The following is a 23,584-nucleotide window of genomic DNA, read 5'->3' on the forward strand; positions in this document are numbered from 1 at the left end:
AATGTTTATTTTTAATAGATTTTTGGCACATATAATGCATGTTTTCTATTAGGCAACTGTCAGAAAAAACTTGCAATTATATGATAAAGAATATTTTTAGATTTTTATTTCCTTTGTCAGAACTCTTGAAACTGTGATGATGAAATGTTTAGTGCCTTACCAACATCTTTCAAGGTAACATGGCACTTACAGATATCATGTTGCTCACAGCATCGTTATTTTTTGTGTCCCTATAAATTTTGTAAGTGATCACTATAGTAAATCAAAGTTTTCTAAGTGATCACTATAGTAAGTCAAAGTTTTCAAAGTGATCACTATAGCAAATCAAATTTTTCTAAGTGCTCACTATAGTAAATCAAAGTGACAATATTATCATTATAGTAAATTGTCGTTTACAAAGTGTCAAGGGTATTATATCTAATTTTCTTTTATTTTTATTGTTAAATTTGTTTATCTATATTGTACTATATTTAGCTACAGTTTACTACATAATTTACTACAGTAAGCTTGTTAGAGTTGACCTACTTTTAAAAAAATACTCTGAACGGTTTCATTATTGAAAGACAGGGCTTTGATATATTACATGTTTATGTCATGACACTGACATTTTGAAATATATAATATACAGGTACCAAACAAACTCAAACTTATGAAAATACATCTATGTCGATATATAGCAATATATACCGTGATTTCTTTTCTTTATAAACAAATATCATACTAGTATGCAAATAAATAGCTGACCACTCTTGGATTTATTTATATCTTCGATGATACTTTAACATATTGTGCATAATTCAAATTCGAACCTTTAATTAACCCCGCCCAGGGAATTTCATCTCTGAAGACAAGGACATGAGATGCATCATATTCACTTTTATTTTCGATTTTGAAATTATTGTTATACCATAATTAAGTCCTGGTATGTAATTTGAAAAGAATATGTATATGATCTTTTAGATGAGAATTGTAACTTCCTATCATTAGACAATATTCAACAAAATTATGATATTCAAATCAACCATTTAACTTACACAGGCATACGACAAGCAATACTGTCAGATTTAAAGAGGTAAAACTTTTTGTAAAAATGGATTTATTCATAAACCAGAAATTCCATGCAATATCAAAATCTTTGTTAACCAAAAAATATCAAAGCCTATCTATGATATGTTAAATAAATCAGAACTAAACCCTGTGGGTATGGGAAAATGGACAAATTTCATCAATTTAACAGATACAAACTGGAAAGAAATTTATTATCTACCCTTTTTAGCAACCCAAAACAGTAAATTACAATGGCTTCAATATAAAATTAATCATTATACATTGACCACCAATAGTTTTATGTGTAAAATAGGTAAAGCTGATTCAAATCTATGTACGTTTTGTGAAGCGGAGGAAGAAACTATATATCATTTAATTTGGCAATGTCCAGCCGTACAGCAACTTCTAGATGGTTTTGTTAGATTCTGTCACCAAAAAGACATTTTACCCAATTTAGATTGTATAACTTTCATATTTGGAGATATAAGCAATATAAAATCATCAAAATCATCAAATATTTTGCTTATGCCAATGAAGCAATACATTTACAGAGTTTGTTGTCAAAACCTCAGACTCTCTGTCCATGGTTTTCGAAATGATTTCAAAATTCTGTTATAAGTCATTGAAATAAACAGCAAGGGAATGCAATAAAATAAATCAGTTTAACACCTCCTGGAAAAAAATGGCAATCCATACTTTATACTAACATTAATGAACCCTGTCTTTAAATTAGCTTTGCTTCCTCCTCTATTTAATCCTTGCGACAAGACCTTTCTTTGGATACCAACAATTTTGACCTTTGACCTTGACCTTGGAGTTTGACCTACTTTTGTAAATCGTTAACATTGGCCATAAGTTTTGAATGGTTGATGCTAGGGCTTTTATACTTCACATATGTAATCCTTGTGACAAGTCCATCCTTTGGATTTCAACAACTTGGGCCCTTTGACCTTGACCTTGGAGTTTGACCTACTTTTGAAAAACTTTAACCTTGGCCATAACTTTTGAACCGTTGGTGCTAGGACTTTCATACTTCACATATATAATTCTTGTGACAAGACCTTCTTTGGATACCAACAACTTTGACCTTTGACCTACTTTTCAAAAACTTTAACCTTGGACACAACTTTTGAAAAGTTGTTGCTAGGATTTTCATATCTAACATATTTTTTCCTTGTGACAAGACCTTCCTTTGGATACCAACAATTGTAATCCATTGACCTTAACCTTAGAGTTTGACCTACTTTTGAAACACTTTAACCTTGGTCGTAACTTTTGAACGATTGTTGCTTCAGCTTTCATATTTTACCTGTATATTTCATGTGAGAAGGCCTTTCCTTAGGCACCATTAATTTTGACCATTTGACCCTGACCATAATGTTTGAATTACTTTTGAAAAACTTTAACCTTTTCCATATCTATTCAATGGTTGCTGCTAGGGCTTTCATATTTCACAGGTATATTCCTCGAGACAAGACCTTACTTTGGGTACCAACATATTTGATTTGCATTTGAGAAAGTTTAACCTTTGCTATAAGTTGCCATACGGGGGCATCAAGTGTTTCACAAACACATCTTGTTTAATTATTTTTTTTTCTTGACCAGTACTGAGATGGGTATATAAAGGATAGGAATAGTAAACAAGACATATATCTAATATACACTCATCTTGAAACACTTTTTGACATGATAAGTATAATACAAGAATGGTTAATTTTGATTTTTAAAATATATTGACATACAGTGTATTTTTTACATGCTGTAAGTAAAAAGAATTGTTTATTTTCGTTCAAAATATTACTTTCCTAAGAAATTCATTATTAATTTCGACGCCTATGTTGAAACGGCATAACACATTCCTGAATTTCACTTCTTTAAAACATGTTATTGAATCGATAAATGATATATATATTCATTCAATAACAATTACAAGCTGGAACATGCCTATCTTTAAAATAAATCTGTTGTCTTATCGATATATAACACGCCTTTAATCGATAAAAATTGCAAGTTGTCAGAGGTATGAAGTAGAAGATAACGAATCAATCTCATACTTTCTTGAAATAATACAGATCGAGAACAGGCGAAACATAGACTAGTCCTCAAGAAGGCTTCAGAGAGATATGAAAAGGTCATATCGTCAATTATGTTTATAAATAGCATATGACCACACAAAAAATCTACTTTCGAATTGCTAATTTTTTGAATTCATTTATCTATTAAAAATCATATATAGGAATTAAAAGATATGCTAGACAGGCGATTTTCATGTTTAAAATTTATGGAAGATTGCAAAGTCATAAAACACTTACAGTGTCATAGATTTCCTCGGAAAACCTTGCTTTTGCATATTCAGTCACATACACTTACCTTTTTTTCAGTTATCTCTGAGCACGTGATTTTTTTGACGAGTCGCTTTGACATTGTGCAAACATCATAAAATAACATAAACATGAATAGCATTAAAACGGAAATATATGTATCTAACACCCAATAATTTATAACATCTGTTGGAATTCCATGAAGAACAGTAATTATTTATGAGCTTTGATTTAAAAGTTTGAAGAGTATCTGATACATATAACCCGTTTTTGCTCATCCAAAATTCATTGCTATCTTTAATTCTGTTTTCAATATTACATGCATACAGGGAAAAGTGACTTACATGATATTCATGTGATTATCTTTTCATTCGAAAATTATGTGAAAATTATGTAAAAATTATATAAATATTTTTCATGCGAATATCATGTGAATAAGTTTTAAAATTTATGTTAGCTACTTTTGCCTGTGTATGAACAATTATACCATATCAAAAATACTATAGTTAACTACAGTTTACTACAGTTCACTATTACTATCAAAGCTTTACTATAACAGGAAATAAAAGATTTTACTGTAGTGAACCAAAGTAGTTTTACTATGAATTTCATGTTTTAATATTTCATGATATCAAATTCATACAAGCTTTTTTATTCAAAAGGAAATATTACTTGTTTATTAACATATTATTTCCAAATTTTACATCATTGGTTTTGAATTTCAGAAAATCTTAAAACAAAAATCTAGAATAAAGTTTCAGATTAAATCAAAGAATAAAATATTTACTATAGTACAAGACTTTTCTGTGTTTACCCAAAATAAACAAATATATGGAATAGTTTTCAAAACAATACAAGGTAAGTCAGGCTCATTCTTAATATTTAGATTGGAAATCTGATTCTTATTTCGTTGTATCACTTGATTGTGAAAACGCGATCTTTTGAGACGATTGTAATAATGCTTCTACATACTAACAATTCAAAGCAGCACGCTCCATCCATTTCTCAAAAATTTCTCATGAAGGCATTTTCTATGCAAAATTTCGTCGAGGATACGGACTGTGATATCTTCAAAATATAAAGTTTAATAAAATTTCAGAATTAAAATTGACGTTCGTGTGAATTAAAATATGAAATACAAGTTGTGACGGAATTATCATAGAGATAACTGGAAAAATAAATTACAAAAGCAGGAAGAAGACAAAACCATTATACAAGGATCGCCACAAAAACCTTAATAAAACAAATATAAAGGATGGCAATTTTTAACCACCGGTTTGTCGGTCGCAACGAGAATAATAATCGGTTGGAAAATCTGTAATAGCTTATTAACAGTAGTGAAAGAGAAACTTCAAGAGTACTGTGCAACAATATCTGATTGTACACACAAGTACTCTACAGTGGACATTAAAAGGATGCTCGAGTTTCTGATTGACAATATCTATGTGGTTTTTGGAGACCACGTCTTCCAACAATCTATTGGAATTCCCATGGGTACCAATTGCGCCCCGTTATAAACAGACCTATATTTGTATTTATATGAAACAGAATTTGTTCAAAATCTTTTACATGAAAAGAAAAAAATACTTGCTGTGGCCTTCAACTCCACATTTAGATATATTGTCAATTAACAATGGTTATTTCCATTCTTATGTCGACGCGATATATCCCGGTGAGCTTCAGATAAAAGATACCACAGAGTCTGACACATCTGTTTCATATTTGGATATTTTATTAGAAAAAGACGTTTATGGTAATCTAACAACAAAGCTTTATGATAAACGTGATGACTTTAACATTTCAATCGTCAACTTCCCTTACTTATGCAGCAATATACATTTATCACCTGCATACAGGGTTTATAATAGTCTAGTTCTTAGCCATTATTTACACACTGAATTGTCGACGGATTTTTCGGCTATTTCCCGATCATGACAAGGAGCACACGGCAGGGGATGCTCACTCCTCCATGGCACCTGATCCCACCTCTGATGTCTTAGAGGTCCGTGTTTGCTCTGCTCCTATTTTGTGATGTTTAATGGACTTTGAGCTTGAACACTGTTCGTAATCTCTACATATTTCACTTATTTGAAAAAAAAAATCAAATATGAGTAGCTTTGATGGCAGTTTCTTGCAAATTCGACTAAAAACTAAAGGTGATTAATGCTCGCAAAATTGAGAGTGTTAGAGCAATTAATTGTCTATTTGTGAAGAGTTAATTACAGTTAAGAAGACTATGTTGTTAGTCAGCATGTTCCATGTGTGTATTGGTGCATTTCTTTTTGTCGGATTTTTCAAATGTTAAATCTTTTATTTTGGTGGAGTTTCATTACTTTTTTTTTACTTAATTAGGGCGACTTTGTCTTTTTTTCAGTTCTGGGAATTAAAACTCATACATTAAACGCATAGTTTAATTTTCTCCCTTCATTACAACTGACTACAGAAGCTTACCATCAGGTGCCGTTTCAAGATGGGATTCATAAAAGGTGCCGCTACAAATACCCTGCCAAATCTGATATCTGTTCAGAGTGTCGATCAGTTACAGTGTTGTATTTTTCTTTTAGCTTTCATTAACTATTTTATGCACAGTGCTTACATTTTTAATAAACAATAAAATAGTATTTTTAGTAAAATAGTATAGGTAAAATATATTCCTCTCAAGTACCAATTTCTTTAATGCTATTTACTTAATTAAATCACCGTTGAGTACTGTGAACTGATGATAATGCGTATTATACCCAGTCTATCCATTCCATTTATCCAATAAATCATATTATAAGACATACATATTAAAAATTTCTTCTTAAACGTTTGATTTTATAAAAATTGTGAATTAAGTGATATTTCAGACTTATTTCCGATTAGTGTTATAGTGTGGAATGCATTACTGGAGAATAGATAATCAAGAAAACGATTAACCAACTAATCGGTCTGAACGTCTAACAGTTAACTGATTTGCAATATACTGTATCCAATGCTGTATAATATACTGTTGCCATCTCTACAGAATATTCATAATAAAATTGATATTGATATGTAAACATCTTTTCTTAAAGAGCTCAAAATATGGAAATAAAATTTTTGAAAACGTTTTTGACATATTTAAATAATGACACAAGGAAAACAACAGACACATTCTCTCTCTCGTTTACAGTTGTGAATAGAAATGATCCGATTCTCTGACTGACACAAAACCCACAGATCTTGTGTCTAGGTATTCATTTGCTGCATCGGAATACTTGTTCTGCACATTATTCTTACGAAAGCTATCTTTTTTCGATTGCACATTGCTCATTTGGGAAGATTCAGGTGCATTTTCGCGGATGGTGTCATAAATATTTGAAACTCGTTGACTTTGTCCTGAATTAATACTCTCAGTCTGAGGTACCTGGCTGCTGTTGTTCTCTAACTGGTGTTTTCTATTAAGTCTTCTTTTAATGACCATTTGTACTATGGTGACTGTAATCAAGAAAACAACTGCAACCAAGACAACAACAAAGAGATAAGAGAACTGTAGGACATTCGAAAACACCTTCCCATTGTTTTTAAGCGTTGTTTCTGGCCATTCTTTCACCGAAGTTGAGTTTTCTTCTACAGTAGAACTGTATTGAGATGACCTTATGGTAAAATCCTTTTCAATCTTCTTTTCTAAATGAGAAATGATGGGTCTTGTGATAGAGAAAAAAAGATTATATATATATATATATATATATATATATATATATATATATATATATATATATATATATATATATATATATATATATATATATATATATATATATATATATATATATATTATTACTTTTATTATTTTTTTAAATTCATTTTTTTGACAGACAGTGACTGTGACGGCATATATATGTCGACAATACGTGCTGAGATGAGACTTTTTTCTCTCAGCGGAATGGTAGGCAAAATGTACATGATTATTGGCGCATAATGTGGTTGGCGAGGATGTATCTGTGAACATTTGCAATTTTTACACCAAAAGAATTATTTGAGGAATTGTCTTCGAGGGAAGAAGAAAGGGAGAAAAAATTCTTAGAATTTATTGATTTATATAATTAATGTTAATTAGACCATTCTCCCTCTTCGCGGTGCATCGTATTTTAAGTATTGCATTTTATTGCAACAAGATCATTGGAGTTGAAATTTGTATGAAAACATTTATTATATTTTATTTAACATACAATGTCATGAAAAATGAAGATATAATATTCGATTTGAATACATTTTTGTGTGCGTAAAACTCAAGAATATCGATATACGTAAAAGGACTCATATTATTGCACTTTGTTGCACTTCACCAGACATGCTAACGTAGCAAGTATGATTGACACACCAATTACATTCACAAAACTACAAAAACATTCCTTCTTTGGGGCGATAATATGTGCAGTGACGGTAGACATATATTGTCATCGCCGACAATAGGTATAATTTTTTAGCCCGTGAAAAGACGTACTGATGGACGAAAATTTGTGCAGTGATGCTAGAAGCATATATATCGTTGCCGACCTCAATATGTACAGAAGGACGATATGAACCGTCACAGAAACCATGAAAATTTTAGTAACCTCACCTTCTCTTAAAGCACATCCAAATGTTGGCACACAGAATGGTTCAGGACAGTCACATGTTTCTACACATCCCTTTCCATAACTTGGATACGGACAAAGCTGAGAACAATTTAAACCAAAATATCCCTCTGAGCAGACTAAAATGAATGCAACAATGTGCTTTAATAAAGATAAACAGAATACTTTTTGGAGTTTAAAATCTTAGATGAACAGGCATTTCTGATTTACTGTTTGCTTAATTATTTATTAAAATTAAGGAAAGAGTGTATGATATAGATGCATAATATAAATTTCTGACACTCAAATGTTTAAATTTAGGAAACTTTCGATCTTAATTTTACATATACTTTTTAACCTTCACACTGTTGTTTGTTGTCATTCCAGAAGTATCCAACACAGCAAGCTTTCGTTCCTCTGTAATATATAAATATAAAGATGTATATCACAGTGATAAAAGCAAATTAGAATATATGTCAAAAATTGTTAACTCCACTTCTTATTTTGATGAAGTACAAATAAACAAACATTTTGTTATACCTATAACAATTAGCTGTGGTCATATGTACATAAATGACTGTTGCAATACAAACACGAAATGTGCTTGACAACCCCATCTACCGCGTATCCAGATTAATTAGAATTTGTAATTCTTCGGAAAGATGCACGTGTACTATATATAACTAACTGATGTATCACGTGATTTAAGCACCTTTTGTCAATACAACCTAATTTGGTGCTATGTATTATTTTATATTCTTATAGGGATGAAAAAGTTTTTAACAAAATAAACCTGTTAGACTTTTCTCCACTTGAAATCTTTCTTAATGGTCTGTCTAATGTCTTATTTAAATTTTTTTGCTAACATATGTATATTAACAAAAATTCTACGTTAAGAATACACGTGCAAAGTATTTTTAAAACAAATGAAAAAAACATATGGCTTGAGAAGAAATGTTAACAAATGAAATAAGAAATAAGAAAATATTTGGCTTTTGAAAAAAATTTAAATGATTCCTTAACTGAATATTTTACAGGATCATAAGAAAGAAACTATAATTTTATATAACAAAATCTCTATGGGCTTGATTATATTGCTTGATCAAAATATATGAACTTTTTCAAATGTTGCTGATTCTGAATCTTATTATCTTCATTGAGGAATATATGCACTTGTTTTTATTATAACAATATTATGGACGTGATTGTTTTATTACATAGTCCGAAGTAAAATACATAAGACGTTAAAGGCTGCAAAACGATACAATTTTCGTTAACGAACTTCTGTCGCAGAAATGAGAAAAATAATTCTAGATTACAAGTTAGAGCTTCCGTGTTTTCCATTTGTAATGTGATGGGTGATTGGTTGATTGTATGTTTCGAGAATTTTTCACTCATATAGACGTCACCATAACCGGTGAAGGGTATCAAATTTAGACCTTTACTCGGCACTCAGGGCAATGAGCAGTGAGGGTTTGTGACGGTACATATTGTCGTTCTGTACATATTGTCGTCGGCGACAATATGTACCTACATTACTGCACTTATAGTCAATTGTAATTCTTTTAATTCTCTGGGCTTCAACGGCACCATACTATTACATGAATTTCCTCTTTCGAAAAGTGTTTGCCTTCATGGATTTTTTGTAAATTTGTTGAAGTTATCAAGATTCTACAAATACAAATGTATTTACTAACAAGGTCATATCAATGATCCAGGAATTTTAGAAATGCTTACTTTGATTGAGGAGCTGAAAGTCCTTTAATATCAACTTATTTGTCATTATTCTTTGTCATTATTGTCTCTGATTTAATGCCGATTGTACTCAGACCATGCTCTAGTTAGCCGAATTAATTGAGAGACATAAACATCATATATATGCTGGTGATAGTGGAATATAACTATATAAATACATGTAAGAAGTCGGCGATGGAAAAACTGATTCTGAAGTCATCAATTGTTTGTTGCACTATAAGAAAAAAATCTTATCGTACACCTTAGTTGACTCATTCTTTGTGAGAAAAAGTTTGTCGATCGATCCAACCGTTTCCATGGCAATGGAAACAATTTAAAAAATCTTAAATGTAAATGCATTTGTGAAGTTTCAGAAAAAATGTCCAAACCAATCGTGAGAGCATTCTTTTACAAAATTTGTCTTTCTTGCTTCCATGGTAACGGTGATCAGTCTGAAAAATCGAAATTTTTAATGAATATTTAGAGTTGCTCATCGTCATTTCTGAAATGTTTCGTTAAGTTTGTCCAAGACATCTCAAAGAATATGCTCGTACAAAATAATAGGTCTAGAGATAACAATATGGCATTTTGACATATATCCTAGACAACATAATAACAACTTTAACCAATAGCCAATGTGACGGATCTATTGTACAATTTTAACTGTTTCTTTTTCTACAAAAAAAAAAAAAAAAAAAAAAAAAAAAAAAAAATACATTTTTCTACGGATAAGGGTCATTTTTCGATGACCCCCGGTCATTTTTCTACAAAGGTCATTATTAGTCTTTACACTGACGACAATATGTGGTGTGAGGGTAGGTACATATTGTCGCACAAAATGACAATATGTACCAACACAGAGTTCTTTATCGTGTCAACGCCTACCTGGACACGGGGCCACGGTTTTAAAGGTCTCATCTGAAGTGCCCGCAGCTTTCACTTCAAAGTGCCGACTACTTGGCGAAGGAACTTTTGCTATCTATTTTTTATCGACTTAGGTCAGTTGCAGCCGTGAGTCGAACACACACGGACACCTTCCAATCACGCTCTACCTACTGAGTAACCGTGACGGCTTTTTGTAGTGTGAAGACATCATATGTGAGTATCGTTTGTGACGTCACAGTCGCATCTACTCGCGCACTGAGCCTTCAGTGAATACGGCGAACATGTCCTGTTATTCACCATTTGCTCCTGTATAGATTATATAGGGACTAAAATAGACAATATAATACTACTGATAACAACATAAGCAACAACAACAATAAACATCATCATCCTGTTAGGCTTATAAATAAAACGTTCTAAGAGTGTGAATAAAACTTCCTACAAACGATCTTATCCTAGTTTAAGTAGAGAGTGTAGATAAGAATTATCTTGAGTATTTTTTATGGATTTGAAATATATTCCCCAGGGAACATTTTTGTCATAAAAAGATTAAAAAAAAGATTAGAAAATTGCTTTACTATCAGTCTATTCATGCATTGTTATTTAGAGTGACGAGACTTTAGGACATTGTATCAAGTTTGCCCATGAAAATTAATGTTCTCTTGAAATACACTCAATTTAATTTCACTTGAGTACTTCATCTGGATTTTGTAACCAAGCTGTTGTCTCTTAAGAACAATTATCAATATATCCTGTCAAGAGATCCTTTAAAGAGATCAAGAGATCCTTGACAGAGTCCAAAGATGACAATATTGGAGTGTTAATTAGAGTTTTTATCATGAAATCTCACAAAAGCAACCTTTCTCATGTTTCAGTAAATGTTTCAATTCCATTCAAAAGCGTTGAAACAATAAAACGACGTAATGAAATAAAAATATATGCAATTCTATAGTAAATACTACAAAATGGTTTCACGGTGTGTCCTATGAAGATTTCTGAAAAAGAAATATTGCTTTATTTCATTTATTTAGAGAAAATAAGGAAGACAAATTAGAAAATTTCACTTGGAAATATGCTTTTCCACAAAAGTGATAGGGTTATATGTGAAGTTTTACATATACTTGACGATGTCATTTGAATTACGGTATGGTTCAGGTTTGTTGAAAAAAATCATTATTTCAAGGTACATGTAATGATAATTTATTTTGATACATAAGAGGGATTATCAGAAAGTTCGCGGAATGGTGACATAAATTAATACAAATTAAGATACATCATTGAATTTCTAGATATTTAAAATCTTTTTCAGATTTATAGAATAGCTATAAGTCATACTTTTATTTTTTAAAAGATATTGTCAATGTCTTAGTTCATATAAGCAATGGTGCGAACACACAACACAACCTCAAAATAAGACTGAGGTATTTCTGCCTGAGACTATAAGTAAAAAATCTTTGGCAGAAATCCATTAAGAATAGCATGCATTGTAATCAGCGTTTATGACATTGTAAAATCTTATAAAAAGACTAATTTTGAATCTTTATTCAACTTAAGGGAATCTCATCAACATAATTGAATTAGAGGCAGAGGGAGTGGGCATTGAGAAGCAATGGCGTTGCCTTACGTCATAAACCTCAATATCTACAGCGCGGGTTACCATATTTAAGCACTGAATTCTTAATTTTGGATGTTGTCGGTCCTATAACGGCATTTGGCCCTGCCAACAAATTGAATACCGCACATTTATGCGGTATGACATGCGCTGATCTAGAGGGGGGGGGGGAGGGGTATGGGGGGGGGTCCGGACCCCCCTCCTCTGAAATTTGCAGATGTATTAAAAGTATATACTAGTGAAGAAAATAAAAAATTACATTTGACCCCACCCAGTGAGCGTGGACCCCACCAACACCACCATGAAAAAGGTGTTTTTTACGTTTGGGAACTGAATTTTACGGTGTTTTAATTTGTTTTGTTTTGTTTTGTTTGTTTGTTTTTATTTTTGCTGCTTGTCAAGTAATTTTCTGAATTTTTTTGAGTTAGAACCCCCCCCCCTCCCCCTTCTGGAAAACATTTCTGGATCCGCGCCTGTATGATAATTTATCAGGTGATGTTTTAGGACCAACCACATCCGAAAATAAGAATTAAATGCTTATATATACATTCTCCATTTTTTTCTCTTCATAACATTGCTAGGGAAAAAAATTACACATTACCGTGATTTTAAACTCACTAATTCATAACTCATAAATTTTATGTTCACTCCTCCATTGCACCTGATCCCACCTCTGATGTTTTAGAGGTCCGTGTTTGCTCTGCTCCTATTTTGTAATGTTTAATGGACTTTTGAGCTTGAATACTGTTTGTTATCTCTATATATTTCACCTACAATTTTAACAGTTTTACAATAATTTTATGGGGTAGTTATTTTTAATGAAATTGAACCGAAACAATATACAGTTGAACTTCAGTATCTCGAACACTGATATCTTGAATACCCCGGATATGTCGAAGTGATTTGGAGGTCCAACCCACTTAATCTTTTATGTATTTTACCCTCGTTATCTTGAATCTTTGGATATCTCGAAGTTTTTTCTCGGTCCCTTCAACTTCGAGATAACGAGGTTTGACTGTATATACATTTTGGTGTTTCTAGGGTATTGAAAATGTATTATAGTTCATACCGTGTATTCTACCGTGCAGAGACAAGGTTTGGAGTGTGTTATAGACCGAGTATAGGGTATTCAATATTGTAGATTTACAATGGATTTTTTAAAGAGAATTACTCTGAATGTAAATACATGCAATGTGTTTTGTTTTTAAATTTACATTTCAGGATAATTTGACAAATTATCAGCGTATTAAAGTAAAATTTTCAAAACTACTTTATCCTTAATTGTTTAAGGACCCTTTCAAATTTTGTAAGCAAAGTGTACATAGTACTGATTTTAGATTACAAGTCCAGAAACTTTATGATCACCCCTCGTATGTTGATATACCTGTATTTCACGAGTATGCTAGTGGGGCGTTTATAATCGATGACCAGATTAAATACTATCAGAGTTACATACATGTACAGGTGACCAGAGATGATTTCGAACTTCATAGCATAGCATAGTAAATGATGGTTTTAATATATGAGTTACCCAAGGTTCAGCGTGGGAAGAACCACGCACGCTTACTCTCGAATCCCGCCTACATTTTACAACCGTTTAATTCTATATAAATGGCAGTTTAGCCATTAGAACTTGACTGAATGCAAAGAAGAGTTCATTATCAATTGATTAATAATTTTAAAACCAGTGTCAAAAATTTCATTGCTCTTTTTTACGACTCTTTTCAAAAGCGGGTTGAAATTATTTTCCAATGAAATCAGGCTTTCAAAAATCGCAAGATTTTCAAAAACGCATGGAAATGGATAAATGACCCTTAAAACTTATATAAAATTCAACATGTAAGATTGATGAAAGACCTTATTTTACTTGTAATCTCATTTGAAATTGGTTATAAAATGAGCAGTTTTGCAGTTTTTTTTGTCTGTAAACATATGCCCCCCCCCCCACCCCCAAGTGAAACAACAAAAGCTTTGGTGTGAATTTGTGAAATGATTCATAAAACCCATAGAAAGGAATTTTTGTTTCACCACGGGGGGGGGGGGGGGTGGGTTTAAAAATATCTTCCGTTTTTCGTTGATTTCTATGATGAAAAACGCAATTTTTTCCAAAATTAAAGAGTTTCTCTTTGTTTTCCCAAATAAGTTATTTTTTCTGAAAATTAACATAAATATCTATATAAATATGAAAAAATCATTCAAATATGTTAACTTCTGAAATTCAATACTATCATTCACAATTCTTATCCCATTTTAGGATAGATTAGAAATGACCAAAATAAAACTTCTATCCTTTATCACAAAAAAATTTTAAACGAGTCACTGAAATGAAAAGAATGAAAAAATACTGAGTGCTGAGTGAGAATAATCCGTGCTGAGATGCATGTACATTGTACTTGATAACAATGGCCTGCGGGTTTTCCAGATTTATATGTTTGATATAAGTAAGTTAAATAATATTTAAAATTAAAAAAAACAGAATTCAACACGGGTATGGCTCTTCCTGAAGACTCCACAATACAAAGATTTTTTTTCTCTTGCAAGGTACATTATGTCAAAAGAATATATCAGTTGTTGCCCCCACTTAATTTTCAACCTTTGTTTCATTATACCTAGCTAGTTATAACTGCAATAAATGACAAAATTGCGTGGCACTCAAAATTAATGACTTTTTCCGTAAAGTTTAATGCAAAATATAAATATAGAATAAAAGATAAAGTGGGAACGTCATGTCATCACCAATATTTTATTGTTGTATCGTGTATAAGAAATACCAGATCTTGTTACTGTTGAAGGGAATGTTTCCTGTTTTAATCCATGTCTGTTTTTAAGTGCTTTGTTAATTAAGATTATTTTTTTCACAATATTTGAGAGCTGACAAATTACATAAACAATGGATGATGGTTCGATTGTAAAAATTCTCGATAAATCTAATGTTCACTACAGAACCATTTAGTATAATTTATGGGTTATTAAACCTTGTAAATAAAGGCTTCAAATTAGAAAAGTTAGTGTCATTTTGACCTTTTTTGTGTTTTGTTCTTTGCTTCATCTCAGGGAATGAAAAATAAGTACATTATTCAGTATTTAACATACTTAATCCTCTTTTGTTATGTGTATATACTCTATTTTGATATCCATACGCCTACTTGTAGACGTGGTGGGTGTTGAGCAATATATATGAAAGGTTCAGTAGATATATTCCACAAACATTCCACGTTATATTTAATAATTTTAGTTTCAAATATATTTGCACTACCCGATGAACTAATCCGTCCTCATGAGGAAAAAAAACATATCCCAATTATATAAGTAATAGCATAACACTCTGATTATGCGGGTATGCGTTTTGTACATTAATTAAACATCATCAGGGAAATAATCTTATCATAAGAATATTCATGTGCTTAATAAAAAAGTACCGACAAACAAGCATCTCGATTATAAACATTCAAAGCTGGCGATGACACTTTACTTAGAAAACAGTCTTAAGAATTCGAATTAGAACTGTTCATACATACTTTAAACAAAGAAAAAAAATATTTTATTCACATGTCGAAAACCAGGAAGCAGGAAAAATAAAATAAAAAAAAAAAGAATCGTATAGTGTCTACTGATAAATTAAATCTATAATCACTGCAGCTGCTGCATAACAACTTATACTCCTCAAACTTTTCATTAAAAACCCTTTTCATTGTCATTTCCCCCAAAAAGTTGTCGACTGTTGTTATGGCTGTTAACTTTGTTAGGGATGTTAAGACTGCCAACGCTGTGAACACTATTCAGACTGTCCACTATGTTAGGGCTACTTAGACTATCGATGTGGTTAGGGCTGTTAAGACTGTCAACGATATTGGGGCTGTTAAGACTCTCAACTCTGTTAGAGCTGTTTAAATTGTCGATGTGGTTAGGACTCTTAAGACTGTCGACTATGATAGGGCTGTTAAGACTGTCAACAATGTTGGCTACTGTCAACAATGTTAGGGTTGTTAAGACTGTCAACGTTGTGAGGGCTTTTATGACTGTCAATGTTGTAAAGGTATTGAGACTGTCGTCTATGTTAGGGCTTTTAAGACTGTCAATTTGGTTAGGGCTGTTAAGACTGTCAACAATGTTAGGGTTGTTAAGACTGTCAACAACGTTGGGGCTGTTCAGACTGGCAACTCTGTTAGGGCTGTTAAGACTGCCAATCCTGCAAGGGCTCGTAAGACTGTTAACTATGTTGGGGCTATTCAGACTGTCAACTCTGTTAGGGCTGTTGAGACTGTCAACTATTTTGGGGTTGTTAAGACTGTCAACGCTGTTAACGTTGGGGCTGTTAAGACTGTCAAGGCTGTTGAGACTGTTAACGTTGTTTGCAACGTTTAGGCTGGGAAGTAGCCACCGTTATTTACCATATTATTGCCTTGACTGCTTACATATTCCTTGCTTTTTTGTTATCATCATCTTCGTTTACGTTACTATTCTCGTTTCCATCGTCTTCTCCATCGTCCCTATGGCTGTCTTTACCAATACATTTCTCGTAACTGTTGTTTTTATTATTACCCAGATTACATCTCTCTGTAAGATTACACGGCTTTCATTGTCATCATAATAATGTTTTTGTCCTTTTCTACTAAAGAGGTGTAATATTCTTTCAAAGACATGATTTATATTAATGGAATATTATAATAAAGCATAAATTATATCTGTAGATTCAAATAGGAAGTAAAAGTAGCCTTTTAGACAAATAAATCAAGTTTAAATAGACTAACTTATTTTTGGCCTGCTGCCATTAGAACTATGCAAGTGATCAGCAGAACAGTGAAAAGTCCCTTCATCTTGCTACATACCTAAATGACGTCTTAAACTAAAAAAAATCATTACAATACATGGCAATTGATGATACATAGAACTCTAAATGTACATGTATTTCCCTGGGAGGAACTATATAATCTGTTGAGGAACTTCTTGTATGTTTGCTGACATTTAATAGTAAAGAGTCAACAATTCAGTATTTTAAAGGATACATGTACCACATAAAGTGTAATTTTGTTACTGTTTCATCTCATGCTTTCTTTCGTTTCCTTTCCATATTTTTTGTTATAAACAGAGAGAGAGAGAGAGAGAGAGAGAGAGAGAGAGAGAGAGAGAGAGAAAGAGAGAGAGAAGAATCATTAGACATACATGTACATACGATTACTGTTCAAAATATTTTGTATATATATATATATATATAGATATAGATATAGATATATATATATATATATATATATATATATCATTACAATGTGTATCGGTAACGATCCTCTAATAAAACTAATGTCCAAATAACTGTATCTCACTTCCATTCTCAATAACCGTGTAGTGTAGGATAGCGCCGCGAGAATTCCATCGGCATCGAAAGCAAGTTTTTTGACTTGCCTAGATGGCCGAACAGTCTAACGTGCTGTTCTTGTACTGCAAGGAGACAGATGTCGTAGGTCGATAGTTCAACCCCGGGTTGGGGCGGAAGTGGGTATCGTTAGAAAAGTGAATTTCTTTGTGCTCTCTCTCTCTCTCTCTATATATATATTTTAAATTTATATATATATATATATATATATATATATATATATATATATATATATATATATATATATATATATATATATATATATATATATATATATGCCGTTATTCTGAAAGTTAAGTTTATATCTGTTTTTAATATAATATTTTTAAATATTAAGTGTTCAGACTCATTTATTATTACAATAATTGAATGAAATGCAATGAAGAATAATTTTTCTTTAAAAAAAATCCAGACAACGTATGTCAAGAAATTGTTCACGGACCTCATATATTTTAAATACCAGCAGAGTATGGATAATATAAGTAAATCAAGGCTATAAAAAGTTTAGAATTTCTATCGTAAATGTTTTGTAACTTCAAACTAAATTTGTTTATCTATGTTAAGCAACAAAAGTCCATTCTCGTTATATTTCATTATCAATTAGAAAGGTGAAGATAACGAACAGTGATTGATCTCGAAACAAACTACTAACAATACAAATCTGTGAATAGGGCATAAAACACGAACCCCCGGAAATTCCAGAGGTGGGATCAGGTGCCTAGGAGGAGTTAACATCTCCTGTTGACCGGTCATCCACCGTGACCCATATGTACTGATCAGGTAGACGAAACATTCCATAGTCAAATTTAGTATAAAAACAAAGGCCTGACAATAAGTATGAAACACGTGAGCCAAAATACGACCCAATGATAGGTTATATTTAATAACAAGGTCATTACAACGATCATAAAAACTATGAAATACTGACTTTAATCAAGGTTGTTGAAATTCCGTGGAACATCAACTTATCTGTCTGTAGCCTGTCTCGGTTTAAAAACTTATCGTACTCAGAGCATGCTTTTGAGTATGGAATAAGCTGGTAGACGTAAACACCATACGCAGGTGATAGCGGAATATTACTACATAAATAAGGGAAGTTGACGACGGAAAAGCTGAAGTCATCTCGTTTGTCATATAATCAAAAGAGTTTTTTCTGGTTATATTTTGTTAATAATAAAATTAATCTTAGTGTGAAAAAAAATTAAATATTTACCAGAAATAATTCAGAGGTCAGAGACATGAACAAAGGCAATTGATCTATTTACCTAAAACTGAATTCAAAGTGAAACCAGTTCAATCAGAGTTCTCCAATTATATATGATACTTTTTTTTTCAAAATTCTTATTAGTTGAATATTTTTGTCATCTCAGCTAACGTCATCATTATCAGCAAAAAATTTAATACTCTAGTAAATTGGCCTCTATATTTGGATATCAAAATATAAAAACAGAATTCCAAGAAGTATACTTATGTCATACCTAATTAATAATGATACAGAATTTTTTGCATAACAGGCAAAAAAAAAAAAAAAAATTCGAATATAATTTTTATCCTCATTAAAATGGAAATATCTGGTACAATTTATGCCATACAAAAATTATTATAGACAGTGAAAAATGTTTAGCATTTGCTTCACTACTCCAAATCATGATTATTTCAAGTGTCTCATGTAAACAGAAAAAAGCCATTTTTTTTAAAATAGCATAAAATAAAATCGAACTCTCAGCATTTATTGACGTTTTATTTTTGAAGATTATATTTGAATCGATTTGTGTGTGATTAAACACCACTAAAGTAAAATCAGTCTGTAGATAGTTTTCGATAGACTCTTTTTAGCAAGAGTTATTTCCCGTTGGCCGCCATATTGGAGGTATACAAGCCCAAATTCCTTCATTATAGTCTACCAATTTAATCTTGTCATACTGGGCAATTGGGTAAAGATAACACAATATTTCTGTTATTTAACACAAGCTTCCTTTAATTCGTATTTTTAGTATTTTAAAGATTTTTGCCCCTATATTTCTGCAAAATATGTTTAAAATTGATTGCTCGAAGAGGATAATATGCTAGTTGGACCACCAAGGTGGCAGCCAAGGGAAGTAACTCGCAGGGAAAATACGTCATACGAAAACTATCTATAGTGGAATCTCTCTTATTTGTGTGTGTGTGTGTGTGTGTGTGGGGGGGGGTTAATGTTCATGGGCAAGCAAATCTTGGTGGTTCGTGGGGACGTTAATTCGTGAGTAATTCGTTTTATACAGAAAATTCAATGAATTGATACCTTGACAAAATAATTCTTCTTGGGGATGTTAAATCGTTGGTAAGGGTGACCCATGAAATCCACGAAAAGTGGTTCGCGAACAATGGTGATTTCACATTAATTATTTCCAAGAACTTAATCCGTCTAGGACAGCCAAAACGATTTTTAAAGAAAAAATGCATTATGATTGCGAAAACAGAGTAGCCTGGAACTGAGTGCGTACATATCATGTACCTCCGACCTTAATAATGGAAGGAAGGTTCGAGGCAAGGTTTCAGAACAGTTTATCTAGAAGGAAATTAACATATTTAAGGGCCTTTTAATATGGCTAAATGATGACCTAAAACGGTCCTTGACTTTTGTACGAAAAAAAAAAAATTCTAGAATGGGATCAGGTGCCATGGAGGAGTAAGTTGAAGTTGAAAACGGCTGCTGCGTTAAAACAGGCGGCGCACTGGACTTTATATTGAATTCACTCCTATAGAAAGGCATTAGCCATAAATCACTGATACACATGGAAAAGTGTTCAGGTCTTACTCTTTGAAAATGACTGAAACGGTGTTTAGAAGAAGGAATCGGGCAAGGGTGAAACTTTATTACTCAAGTGAAGACAGGCGAAAAACCGTTAGAACTATAGTTTTTTTTCTTTTTTTTTTTTTCTTTTTTTTTTTTTTTTTTTTTTTTTTTTAGAAATTATTATTCGATACATTTATTTGTACAAACTTTGTTCTTATGTTTTAAAAATAAATTATTTCCCTAATAATTAAGCTATTTATATTTATTTGCCGAATCTGTATGATAGATTAAAGAATTTGACTCTGAGAGTAAGTGTATTTTCCAAAACATCGTTATTACCAGTGACGTTCATCTTCTTTATACCGGAGATTGGTAACGATAACACCACAATTCTAATTACTCGAATTGCTTTGAAGTAGTCATGTTTAAACAACTAACAATACATTTTATCCGCTTAGAAAATTTTATAGTGATGCGTTAATTTCTGTAAAAGATATGATCCTTGAGCTGACGACATTTTCGGACAAACCTCTTTAACTTCTACCTCCTTCATGCTGCATGAATCATTAGCGATATGCAGTTTTAGCGATCATAATTACTCTCGCACATAAAGCCAAAATTGAATCTTCGCTTAAAAAAATCTGCTTATCAGTTTATACAGTGTTGATTTATTGGTAATGTTTTGTGTTACTGTTTTATATCAAAACATATTTCATATACTGATGTTTTGATTTTATTAAAACCTGTGTTTCGTTTTCTTTCATAGTATATATAAGAATATAACAAAAAATGATTAAAAATGAAAATTTTATTGATCATAGCCGAAAGCTTCAACAGTTTTACAAGTATACGTAGCACTCTATCTTATAGACAATAGATAATTATAGACAAGACTGCGTTATGTTGTTTTGACCATGTTTACATCTCTTAAAAATGCCACATTTAAAAAAAAATAGTATACAATTTTTTTTAACCTGAAATATTTTAAAATAATTCTGATTGTAATGCGCAATTTGATTGGATAAAAAATTTACTTTAAATTGTATAAATTGGGTTGTCTACGTCACAATGACTTGCGTCAAAAACGTATCGATCCGCCTGACGTTACATTTAAATTTTGTACAATTTGAAGTCATTTTTTATGGGTGGTTTATAAAGCGTAAACTGCCCCAACCAACTTTATACCGTATAAATTGGGTAGCTATTAAATTCATTCCTTAAATACATGTACAACTGTAATTCTCCTTTAAAATGTGAAAATAATCATTTTTGACTCATATTTATGTAAATTGTTTCAATAAAGACATTGTTTAGCAATTGATGTCCGCTGAATTAATGTTCTTTACTCTTTTCTGTGACTTAGATGCCTACTTTATTTGTGAATGTTATATCATAATCTTAAGATACCTGCAATAATATTCTTGCTGTTTTATCAAATTAGTGTACGATGAATTACGCCAAAGGCACGAAAACACACATTTCGCCAAAAAACACTTAATACATGTATTAACGCTAATATTACATTCTTATTACGTATACACAACTTTGTTTTATATCTCAAGCCATATGCTTAGGCACATTAATTGTCGAATTGCCTTTCTTCAAATAATAACAATGTTCATTGTAATGTTATTATTACATTTAATGAATATTATAAAAAAAAACCTCTTTAGGAAAAAAAAATAATTTCAGTGAAAAGTGGATAAAAATGATTATGAAAGCGTCATAAAGTAAGGATCAGTCCCTTGTTAACGCATTACCAATATCCAGACATTTGCTACAAAATATCAAATACTTTGTTTCACTGTTCATAGTAAATCAATAGTCTTTGTTATGTTCGTTGTCCTTGTCCTTTGCCACTATCGTTTTGTTCCTCCATTATGCTTACCATGATTGCCACCGTTGTAATTGCCACCATTGTGGTTGCCACCGTTGTAATTGCCACCATTGTGGTTGCCACCATTGTGGTTGCCACCATTGCGATTGCCACCGTTGTGATTGTTACCGTTGTGATTGCCACCATTGTGATTGCCACCATTATGGTTGCCACCGTTGTGATTGCCACCGTTGTGGTTGCCACCATTGTGATTGTTACCGTTATAGCCATTATCATCTCCAACGCAGCCGCTGTCATCACCTCCACTGTCTTCATTACTTTTGCCGCCATTATCTTTTCCATTGTGGTTAGGGTATTCTTTAAATTGAGAATATGCTGGTTGTATACACGTATTTTATTTTAATAGAGATAATATTCTTATACCCGCAGGTTTGAATTTAAAGGAATACTAATTACGTTGTATTCTGTAGCTTCAGAGAGAACTACAGCACAACGCTAAATACTTTTTATACTGTAAACGTACTTTTTTCCACGGGGTTCATAATTCCGCGGAACCACAACTTCTGTTTAATTTAATGGATTTCTTAAATTGCTACTTTACGCCTTGCATTGACTTTAAGTTCGCTGGAAACAAATTCCCGCGGAAAATTTGTGACCGCATGAATAGCGTAAATTAACACCACGCGGACGAAAAAAAAATACTTCTACAGTACCTTAGTAAAATGAATTAAATAAAATGCACTGACCATAACAGGAAACAAGAACCAGACACGTGATCAGCAGAATAATGACTACTCCCTTCATCTTGTAGACAAAAAGACCTTTGGACCTGTAAAAATAATCACTGCAATTAACAGAAGAAATTTGATAAAAAAAATTTCTAAGACCTACTGCATGTTTGTGTCTGGGAATTTTTTTCTTCAAATCTTTGAAATTCTTAAGTAAAATTAAACATATTCACTTTAAATTAGCATATACGCTAAGTAATATTGGGTTTGAAATGTAAACTGTGAAAGGAAGACATTGAAGATTATATTTCATAAATTCTTCGGATTTTTGTTCGTAATTCAAATTTATCTCAGAGAGAGAGAGAGAGAGAGAGAGAGAGAGAGAGAGAGAGAGAGAGAGAGAGTCGTTAGACATACAAAGATATCAGACCTGCTCAAAACTGTTATAATTCTTATTATCATTATCAATATTTGGAAGGATAGGGGGAACATTGTTACATGTATGTAAGCGAAAAAAATATTCAGAAGGCATCGATATCACTTACATGCAGTTCTATTAAAATTATTACAACATGATATAATAGATTTGTATACAAATGGGAATATTTGATAACAAATACTATTGAAAGTATTTGTAATTGTATGTGAATAATAATCAAAGATGAGTAATTGAAATTAAAGATGACAGTCAAC

At 31.9% G+C, this 23,584-nt stretch overlaps 1 protein-coding gene across 1 annotated transcript; it reads right to left on the bottom strand.

Annotated features, from left to right (window-relative positions):
• Positions 1-22,019: 22,019 nt before the first annotated feature.
• LOC133188897 (uncharacterized) lies at positions 22,020-22,987 on the bottom strand. Its single transcript, XM_061324375.1, has 2 exons — positions 22,910-22,987; positions 22,020-22,520 (listed from the first exon to the last, which is right to left on the bottom strand). The coding sequence occupies exons 1-2, from the start codon at positions 22,965-22,967 to the stop codon at positions 22,186-22,188; spliced, it is 393 nt and encodes a 130-aa protein (XP_061180359.1). The 5' UTR covers positions 22,968-22,987; the 3' UTR covers positions 22,020-22,185.
• Positions 22,988-23,584: the final 597 nt, after the last annotated feature.

The sequence above is a fragment of the Saccostrea echinata genome, unplaced genomic scaffold (genome assembly GCF_033153115.1).
Source record: "Saccostrea echinata isolate AGI-Se365-2 ecotype Australia unplaced genomic scaffold, CSIRO_AGI_Sech_v1 ptg000016l, whole genome shotgun sequence".
NCBI lineage: Eukaryota > Metazoa > Mollusca > Bivalvia > Ostreida > Ostreidae > Saccostrea > Saccostrea echinata.

Bases quoted from the DNA above. Each gene is read 5' to 3' on its own strand.
- LOC133188897 (XM_061324375.1), bottom strand. From the start codon at position 22,967: ATGAAGGGAGTAGTCATTATTCTGCTGATCACGTGTCTGGTTCTTGTT. The intron at 22,521-22,909 runs GTCAGTGCATTT...CTCAATTTAAAG, and splicing joins GGTTCTTGTTTCCTGTTATG to AATACCCTAACCACAATGGA.